Raw genomic sequence first — 12,865 nt, 5'->3', positions numbered from 1 at the left:
TCAAGGGAGATAGTTTTATTGTGATTGTCGTGGTGACAATAGAAACGAAACTGAAGGATAATGTTAAAAAAACACGTCATACTGAGAGAAGCTAATACGTGATAAAACAGAACTGCCGTGTTGCCACTCGCAGAAATTGTGCATTTCCTTAAACAAAGCAACAAAAAATCTAAGGAACTTGATTTTAATTGAAGTGAGGGAGGCCTTCTTTCTAGCACCCTAAGGTAAGCTGTTTGATTTTAATTGAAGTGAGGGAGGCCTTCTTTCTAGCACCCTAAGGTAAGCTGTTTGATTTTAATTGAAGTGAGGGAGGCCTTCTTTCTAGCACCCCAAGGTAAGCTGTTTGATTTTAATTGAAGTGAGGGAGGCCTTTTTTCTAACACCCCAAGGTAAGCTGTTTGATTTTAATTGAAGTGAGGGAGGCCTTCTTTCTAGCACCCCAAGGTAAGCTGTTTTGTGTACATTGTATAACTAAGATGTACATAAAACTTGTTCATAAATTATGTTAATCATGTTAAAGTTTAGGTTGATTGAGACTTCAGTACACCTGTAAAAATGACTTCATATTTTCGTATCGTTTAGATCCGAGTTTCAAGCTGCTTATACTATATTTTTACTCTGCTTAGATAAGCGTGCCATGTTGCTCGAAGCAGTGTTTCACGCCGTTTAGCCTATAATATTGCCTTGTTTAGATCAGTGTTCTATGTTGCTCTATTTGTTTGTTCAACGATTTAGATTAATTCTGATCTTTGTATGACGAATCATCTTGAATCACTGAGAACTCGGGTTTCGATTTGTATTTCTTGTTACTTCATTTCATATCATTGTCTTACTAGTTACTTATTACTTGGTTCATTGTAACTCGGGTTTCGATTTGTATTTCTTGTTACTTCATTTCATATCATTGTCTTACTAGTTACTTATTGCTTGGTTCATTGTAACTCGGGTTTCGATTTGTATTTCTTGTTACTTCATTTCATATCATTGTCTTACTAGTTACTTATTACTTGGTTCATTGTAACTTGGGTTTCGATTTGTATTTCTTGTCACTTCATTTCATATCATTGTCTTACTAGTTACTTATTACTTGGTTCATTGTAACTCGGGTTTCGATTTGTATTTCTTGTTACTTCATTTCATATCATTGTCTTACTAGGTACTTATTGCTTGGTTCATTGTAACTCGGGTTTCGATTTGTATTTCTTGTTACTTCATTTCATATCGTTGTCTTATTAGTTACTTATTACTTGGTTCATTGTAACTCGGGTCTTGATTTGTATTTCTTGTTACTTCATTTCATATCATTGTCTTACTAGTTACTTATTACTTGGTCATTGTTTGATAGCTTAGATAATAGCATTCAAAACAGGAAAAATAAATATATCTCTGACTAAAACCAACAAATTAGTTGTGGTTATTAAAAGAAAGTCACCTAAAACGGGACACAGTCTCCAAGGCTGCTTTATAAAAAATATAAAAAGTTAAATCTATTGTTTATATATTATTTTTTAATTGTTTTTAGCAACCACTTTTAGAGCATTATACAGCTGTTCAGTTTAAATCAGTGTATTACATGTGAGCATTATTGTATAGTTCCTCAGTTGAAATCATTGTTTCACTAGACAACATTATTGTATAGTTCCTCGGTTTAAGTCAGAGTTTCACTAGACACCATTATTGTGCAGTTCCTCAGTTTAAGTCAGACAACTAGACAAAACATTTTTCTTCGATAACGAAGCTTACGTTACTGCATGATTATTCAACTATTAGTATACTGTAGTTTCTTAATCAGATGTTTTATCTTCATTTTTTTATATTAATTATAATTCTGTCAACTGAAAAAGGAAATATACAAGTAAGAAAACAATCTCCATGAAAGAAGCCTCGCAGTTGTTCATTATGGGTTTCGATACCCGTGATGTGCAGAGCACAGATAACACTTTGTGTAGATTTGTGCTTAATTACAAAGAACAACATTTAAAACAAAGGACGTCACATGGAAGAAGGGTTAAACAAGTCGAGAAAGAAAACGTAATTAAGGATTATTTAAAGTTCTACACTCTTTGTTATAAAAAAAAGGCCCGGCATGGCCAGGTGAGTTAAGGCGTTCGACTCGTAATCTGAGAGTCGCGGGTTCGAATCCCCGTCACACCAAACATTCTCTCCCTATCAACCGTGGGGACGTTATAATGTAACGGTCAATCCCACTATTCGTTGGCAAAAGAGAAAGAGTAGCCCAAGAGTTGGCGGTGGGTGGTAATGACTAGCTGCCTTCCCTCTAGTCTTACACTGTTAAATTAGGGACGGCTAGCACAGATAGTCCTTGTGTACTTTTACGCGAAATTCAAGAAAACAAACTATCATAAAAAAAGGGAACTAATTGAAACTATTCTATGAATATTATATCAATAATTAGGTATTTGTGTTTTTGGTCAGTTGAACTAAGTTACGGTTGGTGTAGATAGGATACTCTTACCATGGTAAAATGTGATGGAAAGTGTACATCAGAATTATGTGGTACGTGGTTATTGGTTGTAAGTAAACTGCTGCACAATGGGCTATCTGTGTCATGCCCACAAGGGTTTTTAACGTTTGAAGCTTTGAGACTGAGCTACATTTTTTTTTGGTCTTTGAAGCTTCATGTCTGAGAATCACTTACAAAAATTATCTATGCAGCCTCACTCCCTGTTTCCCATAGCAAGGGGCTCTTAGTCAATTTTCTTGGTTTAATACTTCATCTGTTTGCAAGATGAAATATTTGTCCATTCTAATATCCGAGGTTTGATACTTTCTTAAGGTCACACTGTTTAGGCCTACTTCGCCAGACGTTGGACGTCGGAGTTCACAGACTTTTCATGCACACGTTAGAAACCCATTAATGTTTTGTGGTTTTTACGAAACTAAAATGTTTTGTTAAATTATTTAGTAAAAGCGGAAGTAATTTTGTTGACTCAGGTGGAAAGAATTTGTAATCGAAATTCCAAAAGACCAAAAACGAACGTTTACGTTTGGGATAAATCCAATACCGTTATCAATTGACAAAAACAAAAATTAAATAGTAGATGGCGTATCTATCAACTGATTTTAGGTAGTATTAAAAAACAAGACGTATTCGTCTCTTCACATTTCAAGTCTTATGACCATAATGGTATGTGTATTCGTGCGCGAGTGTTTGCTTTTAGGGAAAAGCCAGAACGGGCATTGGCTGTGATGTTAATGCAAATAATGTAGTTTTACAAAAGAAGTGTTTGGTAAAACGTGGACTATATTTTTTACTTATTCTGTTCTCTTTTTAAGGTCACTAGTTCCAACTGCAACACCATTCAGCATAAGTAAAACTTCAATCGGCCTCTGAGGTGTGACGAAACACATGTTAAACAAAGCTATCATTTGTTTTAAAAATAATTTGTCTTTATAACAAGAGGTTATATAATTCTTCAAAGCTGTCTTCATGCACCCACTTTCCAGAAAAGTAAAATATTTGCACCCACCTTTTATCTTTTCAGGAAATATCATCCCCCTCCTTTTATCCTATTCTAACGTTTCGGTCTTTTTTACTGCAGATGGCAACTTATTCCATAAGGTAACCATCCTCTTATTGAAAAAATGAAACTGTCTCAACTGGAACCTAATCTGTCTTCTTAAATTTTGATGTGCCCTCTAATCTTATATTTAGAACACACAGCACAAATAAATTGGAAGACTAGAAGCTTTCTCATATCTTGTTTTTAAAGTAGAATAAACCTAACAGTTGTAGGCAGTAATTGTACTTCTTATGTTTAGAATACTGACTGTAGTCCGAGGGCTGGGTTATCTTGGGTTCGAATCAGGGCCGAGAGAGACGAACAAACCATTGGATTTGTTTTTTTTATTTTGAATTTCACGCAAAGTTACTCAAGGGCTATCTGCGCTAGCCGTTCCTAATTATCAGTGTAAGACTAGAGGTAAGGCAGCCAGTCATCACCAACCACCGCCAACTCTTGGACTACTCTTTTACTAACGAATAGTGGGATTGACCGTCACATTATAACGCCCCCACGGCTGCAAAGGCGAGCATGTTTGATGCGACTGGCAATCTAACCCTCGACCGTCAGATTACGAGTCGAACTCCTTAATCCACCTGAAAACCATTGGATAGCTTTACGACATTTCTTATTTTACGCGTATTCTTACTCTAAGCAACAACTAAATATACAGTTATGAATTACGCGGCTTTACAGCCGTAATTCTATTTTAGAAATATGTATTTCAAACAATTCTTTAAGATACAGTATAATATTTTCAAGTGACGTGAGACATATCAGATGTTTTCTGCGAGCGAAACACGTCGCTAGATTACAAATATTAAGCACAGGTGTGTGTTGTAAGCTTTAATGGTGTCGTAATACTCTCGACACAAGGTTACATTCCACCACCACCGCTATATATTCCGTCTTTACGTCGCTACAATTCACTGGATTCTATTGGAGTGTTTCAGAATGAATAATAGTGAATATCCTTTGTGAAGTAACCTGTACACCACAGTAAAACATTACAACCGCTCGTGTGTGTACGCTTATTGTAAAAGAACAAAGAGACTGTGAAACCACCAGGTGGCCGACTTAAAAAACAAACAAACATTCTTTGGTCTTGGAAGCAAGTCGATGTCGTTCCTCTTTGTTTAATAACCGTTTATCAACGACAGGTTGTGTTTAGCTGTGCAATAATTGCACATGTATCGAACATCTATGAACATCAGTCATATTGCCAAAGAGAAAATAGAAACACTAGGAACACTGAAAACCACTACGGGAAGGTATGTGAGGGAGACTTTTTTATTATTAAATAAATAAACTTGGCTAGAAAGAAGTTTGTTTGTTTTTTTCCACTGCGATGAACTTTGTCCGTTAGGCCATTCGCTTCTGTTGTTATTATATTATATACGTTAAATAGGGAAATCGTAGAAGAAAGTAGAGTGCATTTTAAATTAGTTTCGACAGATGTTATGTTTGTGGATTGAAAAGGAAACTCGTATTGTTTAGATTCGGTGTAATAACTTTATTCAGTTATGTATCTTGTGGAACACTATTGTTTAGATTCGGTGTAATAACTTTATTCAGTTATGTATCTTGTGGAACACTACTGTTTAGATTCGGTGTAATAACTTTATTCAGTTATGTATCTTGTGGAACACTACTGTTTAGATTCGGTGTAATAACTTTATTCAGTTATGTATCTTGTGGAACACTACTGTTTAGATTCGGTGTAATAACTTTATTCAGTTATGTATCTTGTGGAACAGAACTGTTTAGATTCGGTGTAATAACTTTATTCAGTTATGTATCTTGTGGAATAGAACTGTTAAGATTCGGTGTAATAACTTTATTCAGTTACGTATCTTGTGGAACAGAACTGTTTAGATTCGGTGTAATAACTTTATTCAGTTATGTATCTTGTGGAACACTACTGTTTAGATTCAATGTAATAACTTTATTCAGTTATGTATCTTGTGGAACAGAACTGTTTAGATTCGGTGTAATAACTTTATTCAGTTATGTATCTTGTGGAACAGAACTGTTTAGATTCGGTGTAATAACTTTATTCAGTTATGTATCTTGTGGAACAGAACTGTTTAGATTCGGTGTAATAACTTTATTCAGTTATGTATCTTGTGGAACAGAACTGTTTAGATTCGGTGTAATAACTTTATTCAGTTATGTATCTTGTGGAACAGAACTGTTTAGATTCAATGTAATAACTTTATTCAGTTATGTATCTTGTGGAACAGAACTGTTTAGATTCGGTGTAATAACTTTATTCAGTTATGTATCTTGTAGAACACTACTGTTTAGATTCAATGTAATAACTTTATTCAGTTATGTATCTTGTGGAATAGAACTATTTAGATTCAATGTAATAACTTTATTCAGTTATGTATCTTGTAGAACACTACTGTTTAGATTCAATGTAATAACTTTATTCAGTTATGTATCTTGTGGAACAGTATTGTTTAGATTCGGTGTAATAACTTTATTCAGTTATGTATCTTGTAGAACACTACTGTTTAGATTCAATGTAATAACTTTATTCAGTTATGTATCTTGTGGAATAGAACTGTTTAGATTCAATGTAATAACTTTATTCAGTTATGCATCTTGTAGAACACTACTGTTTAGATTCGGTGTAATAACTTTATTCAGTTATGTATCTTGTGGAACACTACTGTTTAGATTCGGTGTAATAACTTTATTCAGTTATGTATCTTGTGGAACAGAACTGTTTAGATTCGGTGTAATAACTTTATTCAGTTATGTATCTTGTGGAACAGAACTGTTTAGATTCGGTGTAATAACTTTATTCAGTTATGTATCTTGTGGAACAGAACTGTTTAGATTCGGTGTAATAACTTTATTCAGTTATGTATCTTGTGGAACAGAACTGTTTAGATTCGGTGTAATAACTTTATTCAGTTATGTATCTTGTGGAACAGAACTGTTTAGATTCGGTGTAATAACTTTATTCAGTTATGTATCTTGTGGAACAGAACTGTTTAGATTCAATGTAATAACTTTATTCAGTTATGTATCTTGTGGAACAGAACTGTTTAGATTCGGTGTAATAACTTTATTCAGTTATGTATCTTGTAGAACACTACTGTTTAGATTCAATGTAATAACTTTATTCAGTTATGTATCTTGTAGAACACTACTGTTTAGATTCAATGTAATAACTTTATTCAGTTATGTATCTTGTGGAATAGAACTGTTTAGATTCAATGTAATAACTTTATTCAGTTATGTATCTTGTAGAACACTACTGTTTAGATTCAATGTAATAACTTTATTCAGTTATGTATCTTGTGGAATAGAACTGTTTAGATTCAATGTAATAACTTTATTCAGTTATGTATCTTGTAGAACACTACTGTTTAGATTCAATGTAATAACCTTATTCAGTTATGTATCTTGTGGAACAGAACTGTTAAGATTCGGTGTAATAACTTTATTCAGTTATGTATCTTGTAGAACACTACTGTTTAGATTCAATGTAATAACTTTATTCAGTTATGTATCTTGTGGAATAGAACTGTTTAGATTCAATGTAATAACTTTATTCAGTTATGTATCTTGTAGAACACTACTGTTTAGATTCAATGTAATAACCTTATTCAGTTATGTATCTTGTGGAACAGAACTGTTAAGATTCGGTGTAATAACTTTATTCAGTTATGTATCTTGTAGAACACTACTGTTTAGATTCGGTGTAATAACTTTATTCAGTTATGTATCTTGTAGAACAGTATTGTTTAAATTCTGTGTAATAACTTCGTAAGGTTTATGTCTCTTCTAAAACAATGTTGTTTAGATTTATGTAATAACTTCGTGAAGTTATGTTTCTTCTAAAACAATGTTGTTTAGATTTATGTAATAACTTCGTGAAGTTATGTTTCTTCTAAAACAATGTTGTTTAGATTTGTGTAATAACTTAGTGAGGTTATGTTTCTTCTAAAACAATGTTGTTTAGGTTTGTGTAATAACTTAGTGAGGTTATGTTTCTTCTAAAACAATGTTGTTTAGATTTGTGTAATAACTTAGTGAGGTTATGTTTCTTCTAAAACAATGTTGTTTAGGTTTGTGTAATAACTTCGTGAGGTTATGTTTCTTCTAAAACAATGTTGTTTATATTTGTGTAATAACTTCGTGAGGTTATGTTTCTTCTAAAACAATGTTCTTTAGATTTGTGTAATAACTTCGTGAAGTTATGTTTCTTCTAAAACAATGTTGTTTGGATTTGTGTGATAACTTCGTGAGGTTATGTTTTTTCTAAAACAATGTGGTTTAGATTCGGTTTAGTAGTTACATTATATAGTTTGGTCTAAGGAAAGATACTGTTTGTGGTGCTTCATTTCGAGTGTTATCTTACTTTGCTGATTAGGCCTCATAGAATTTTTTAAAGTAACTATATGAAACATTATAAAATTCACCTTTATTTCCAAGTGAATGTATTCTTGGTGAGAAACAGTTGATGGAATTAAAGCACTTGGTGTGTTGTTTTAAGAAAATACTTTCAACATCTCGTCTTTAAAATAACAATTATATTTCAAGTTAACGACCACTTCAATGGCTAATGTTAAAAACAAGAAAAAAACGATTTTCATAGAAGTTACGAATTCTTTTAAAATGGCTGACATTGAGTGAAAAAAAACAAACTATTTAACGATACCTAAGGAAAGCTGTTATTGTTTGAATGTACTTTTAAAGTTTATTATTCCAAGTCAATAAAAAAGTGAAACAGTTGTTGGGCTGTACTAACCTTTTCTCTTAAGGGTGCTTGTTCAGTTTAGGTTTCGAAAACCAGTGGTGTAACAGTTTACATTCAAAACAAAAACCTTCACACGATTTAGCCGGTTTAAATATAGCTGATTTTTTTCAAGTTACACACACTTTAAACATACTGGTGTTGTAACGTAAAGCAGGTTAGAGCTCGCTACACTTTAAAACATATTGGTGTTGTAACATAAAGCAGGTTAGAGCTTGCTACACTTTAAAACATATTGGTGTTGTAACGTAAAGCAGGTTAGAGCTTGCTACACTTTAAAACATATTGGTGTTGTAACATAAAGCAGGTTAGAGCTTGCTACACTTTAAACATACTGGTGTTGTAACATAAAGCAGGTTAGAGCTTGCTACACTTTAAAACATACTGGTGTTGTAACATAAAGCAGGTTAGAGCTTGCTACACTTTAAAACATATTGGTGTTGTAACGTAAAGCAGGTTAGAGCTCGTTACACTTTAAACATACTGGTGTTGTAACGTAAAAGCAGGTTAGAGCTCGCTACACTTTAAACATACTGGTGTTGTAACGTAAAGCAGGTTAGAGCTCGTTACACTTTAAACATACTGGTGTTGTAACATAAAGCAGGTTAGAGCTCGCTACACTTTAAACATACTAGTGTTGTAACGTAAAGCAGGTTAGAGCTCGTTACACTTTAAACATACTGGTGTTGTAACATAAAGCAGGTTAGAGCTCGCTACACTTTAAACATACTGGTGTTGTAACATAAAGCAGGTTAGAGCTCGCTACACTTTAAACATACTGGTGTTGTAACATAAAGCAGGTTAGAGCTCGCTACACTTTAAACATACTGGTGTTGTAACATAAAGCAGGTTAGAGCTCGCTACACTTTAAATATACTGGTGTTGTAACATAAAGCAGGTTAGAGCTCGCTACACTTTAAACATACTGGTGTTGTAACATAAAACAGGTTAGAGCTCGCTACACTTTAAACATACTGGTGTTGTAACATAAAAGCAGGTTAGAGCTCGCTACACTTTAAACATACTGGTGTTGTAACATAAAGCAGGTTAGAGCTCGCTACACTTTAAACATACTAGTGTTGTAACATAAAGCAGGTTAGAGCTCGCTACACTTTAAACATACTTGTGTTGTAACATAAAAGCAGGTTAGAGCTCGCTACACTTTAAACATACTGGTGTTGTAAGGTAAAGCAGGTTAGAGCTCGCTACACTTTAAACATACTAGTGTTGTAACATAAAGCAGGTTAGAGCTCGCTACACTTTAAACATACTGGTGTTGTAACGTAAAGCAGGTTAGAGCTCGCTACACTTTAAACATACTGGTGTTGTAACATAAAGCAGGTTAGAGCTCGCTACACTTTAAACATACTGGTGTTGTAACATAAAGCAGGTTAGAGCTCGCTACACTTTAAACATACTGGTGTTGTAATGTAAAGCAGGTTAGAGCTCGCTACACTTTAAACATACTGGTGTTGTAACATAAAGCAGGTTAGAGCTCGCTACACTTTAAACATACTGGTGTTGTAACATAAAGCAGGTTAGAGCTCGCTACACTTTAAAACATATTGGTGTTGTAACGTAAAGCAGGTTAGAGCTCGTTACACTTTAAACATACTGGTGTTGTAACGTAAAGCAGGTTAGAGCTCGCTACACTTTAAACATACTGGTGTTGTAACGTAAAGCAGGTTAGAGCTCGTTACACTTTAAACATACTGGTGTTGTAACATAAAGCAGGTTAGAGCTCGCTACACTTTAAACATACTAGTGTTGTAACGTAAAAGCAGGTTAGAGCTCGTTACACTTTAAACATACTGGTGTTGTAACATAAAGCAGGTTAGAGCTCGCTACACTTTAAACATACTGGTGTTGTAACATAAAGCAGGTTAGAGCTCGTTACACTTTAAATATACTGGTGTTGTAACATAAAGCAGGTTAGAGCTCGCTACACTTTAAACATACTGGTGTTGTAACGTAAAGCAGGTTAGAGCTCGTTACACTTTAAACATACTGGTGTTGTAACATAAAGCAGGTTAGAGCTCGCTACACTTTAAACATACTAGTGTTGTAACGTAAAGCAGGTTAGAGCTCGTTACACTTTAAACATACTGGTGTTGTAACATAAAGCAGGTTAGAGCTCCTTACACTTTAAACATACTGGTGTTGTAACATAAAGCAGGTTAGAGCTCGTTACACTTTAAATATACTGGTGTTGTAACATAAAGCAGGTTAGAGCTCGCTACACTTTAAACATACTGGTGTTGTAACATAAAGCAGGTTAGAGCTCGCTACACTTTAAACATACTGGTGTTGTAACATAAAGCAGGTTAGAGCTCGCTACACTTTAAATATACTGGTGTTGTAACATAAAGCAGGTTAGAGCTCGCTACACTTTAAACATACTGGTGTTGTAACATAAAGCAGGTTAGAGCTCGCTACACTTTAAACATACTGGTGTTGTAACATAAAGCAGGTTAGAGCTCGCTACACTTTAAACATACTAGTGTTGTAACATAAAGCAGGTTAGAGCTCGCTACACTTTAAACATACTTGTGTTGTAACATAAAGCAGGTTAGAGCTCGCTACACTTTAAACATACTGGTGTTGTAAGGTAAAGCAGGTTAGAGCTCGCTACACTTTAAACATACTAGTGTTGTAACATAAAGCAGGTTAGAGCTCGCTACACTTTAAACATACTGGTGTTGTAACGTAAAGCAGGTTAGAGCTCGCTACACTTTAAACATACTGGTGTTGTAACATAAAGCAGGTTAGAGCTCGCTACACTTTAAACATACTGGTGTTGTAACATAAAGCAGGTTAGAGCTCGCTACACTTTAAACATACTGGTGTTGTAATGTAAAGCAGGTTAGAGCTCGCTACACTTTAAACATACTGGTGTTGTAACATAAAAGCAGGTTAGAGCTCGCTACACTTTAAACATACTGGTGTTGTAACATAAAGCAGGTTAGAGCTCGCTACACTTTAAACATACTGGTGTTGTAACGTAAAGCAGGTTAGAGCTCGCTACACTTTAAACATACTGGTGTTGTAACATAAAGCAGGTTAGAGCTCGCTACACTTTAAACATACTGGTGTTGTAACGTAAAGCAGGTTAGAGCTCGCTACACTTTAAACATACTGGTGTTGTAACATAAAGCAGGAAAGAGATTGCTACACTAAATGCTTGAAGATAAAATATTTTTTCCTTGTGTTCAGTAATATTTAACTCGCACAGTAATCCTTATGCAGCGCAGTGTAGTAAGTCTTGAAATTACGTATATTTAAAATCACTCCAATGTAAACGAACAAACAAAGCAAAGAGTGAGAGCAAACACTATTTTGTTTCGTCCATGGTGTACAGGTGATAAAGTTCTCCCTGTTAACCTTTTCGCTATGTGATAATGACGCTGAAATAATGCTAAGAATACTTTTATATCTTGTGTTTGCCATTCACAACCTGGTGGCCTCTCGTACTCTAGTGAGTGTTTGTAGAACTGGTCAGTAAGTGAGAAACGTAAATAAATGAAGAATGCGAGTTATTTAAGTTGTCTAAGAAACCATTTTCTGTAGTTCCTGATTTCATCAAGAAAATAATGATGGCTTTGTTTTTTATTTGCACATTTTCTGTAGCTTTGATAGGATGTAAGAGTAGATAAACTTGTTGTTAAAGCACTAAGTTTCAGCACACAAATATTGTAAATTGTAGCGAATACCACAGGTCAAGTTAGTTTGGTTTGCTTTGAATTTCGCGCAAAGCTATACGAGGGCTATCTACTCTAGCCGTCCCTCATATAGCAGTGTAAGACTAGAGGGAAGGCAGCTAGTCATCAACACCCACCGCCAACTCTTGAGCTACTCTTTTACCAACGAATAGTGGGATTGACCGTCACATTACAACGCCCCCACGGCTGAAAGGGCGAGCATGTTTGATGAGACGGGGATTCGAACCCGCGACCCTTAGATTACGAGTCGAACGCCTTAATCCACCTGGCCATGGCGGGCCCTGCCAAGTTAGAATAATATAATCTGTATAAATTAACGTTAATGTGTGTGTGTGTGTATCTATTCATTTGTATGTTTCCACATTTTTTTATTTACCAATCACCACCAAACTTGACACAGGTCATAAGGGGGATTTGGACCTCCATCCTATTTTCATTTTGATAGAATTCTTAAACCAAATACGTCTTACTTTCAGTGTTATTACTTTCATTTAGTTTTACTGCACGTTTAATGTTTATTTTGATAACATAAAGAAAAATATAAGCAGTTTCCCATCCTTTGTTACAAACGAGTTTTTATTTAACCAGTCAAACGGGTGGCTGTTCAAGTTAGTATTGTCATAAAGGTAAATCATTTCAGTAATAAGTCCGGCTTTCTAAAGAAAAATTATCACAGACGTCATTAGAGAATACCAAGCATCATCTGTCACGTGCATCGACCAGCTCATAGTTGCCCCTCGGTGGGCTCAGCTGATTACCTGATGTAGCTTTGCTATAAGAAAAACATACACACACTCTCCAGGTTGATGTTTGTAAGGCTTCAGAATGTATATGGTTTGTATATTTGT

The 12,865-nt window shown here is 34.7% G+C and overlaps 1 protein-coding gene across 5 annotated transcripts in view; it reads left to right on the top strand.

The window, feature by feature from the left end:
- LOC143227800 (uncharacterized) overlaps positions 1-12,865 on the top strand; it is a 100,733-nt gene that overhangs the window by 50,424 nt on the left and 37,444 nt on the right. Inside the window, exon 1 of one of the 5 annotated variants that reach the window (XM_076459045.1) lies at positions 4,457-4,795. The exons of the other annotated variants lie outside the window; for them this stretch is intronic. Coding sequence (XP_076315160.1) covers positions 4,713-4,795 — 83 coding nt within the window. The 5' untranslated portion in view covers positions 4,457-4,712. Of the gene's footprint in view, positions 1-4,456; positions 4,796-12,865 lie in introns of those variants that run through there. 5 annotated transcript variants of the gene reach the window in all.

The sequence above is a fragment of the Tachypleus tridentatus genome, chromosome 10, assembly GCF_004210375.1.
Source record: "Tachypleus tridentatus isolate NWPU-2018 chromosome 10, ASM421037v1, whole genome shotgun sequence".
In the NCBI taxonomy this organism is placed as follows: Eukaryota; Metazoa; Arthropoda; class Merostomata; order Xiphosura; family Limulidae; genus Tachypleus; species Tachypleus tridentatus.
The sequence above is the reverse complement of the archived record's forward strand: the minus strand, read 5'-3'. Positions and strand labels throughout refer to the sequence as shown.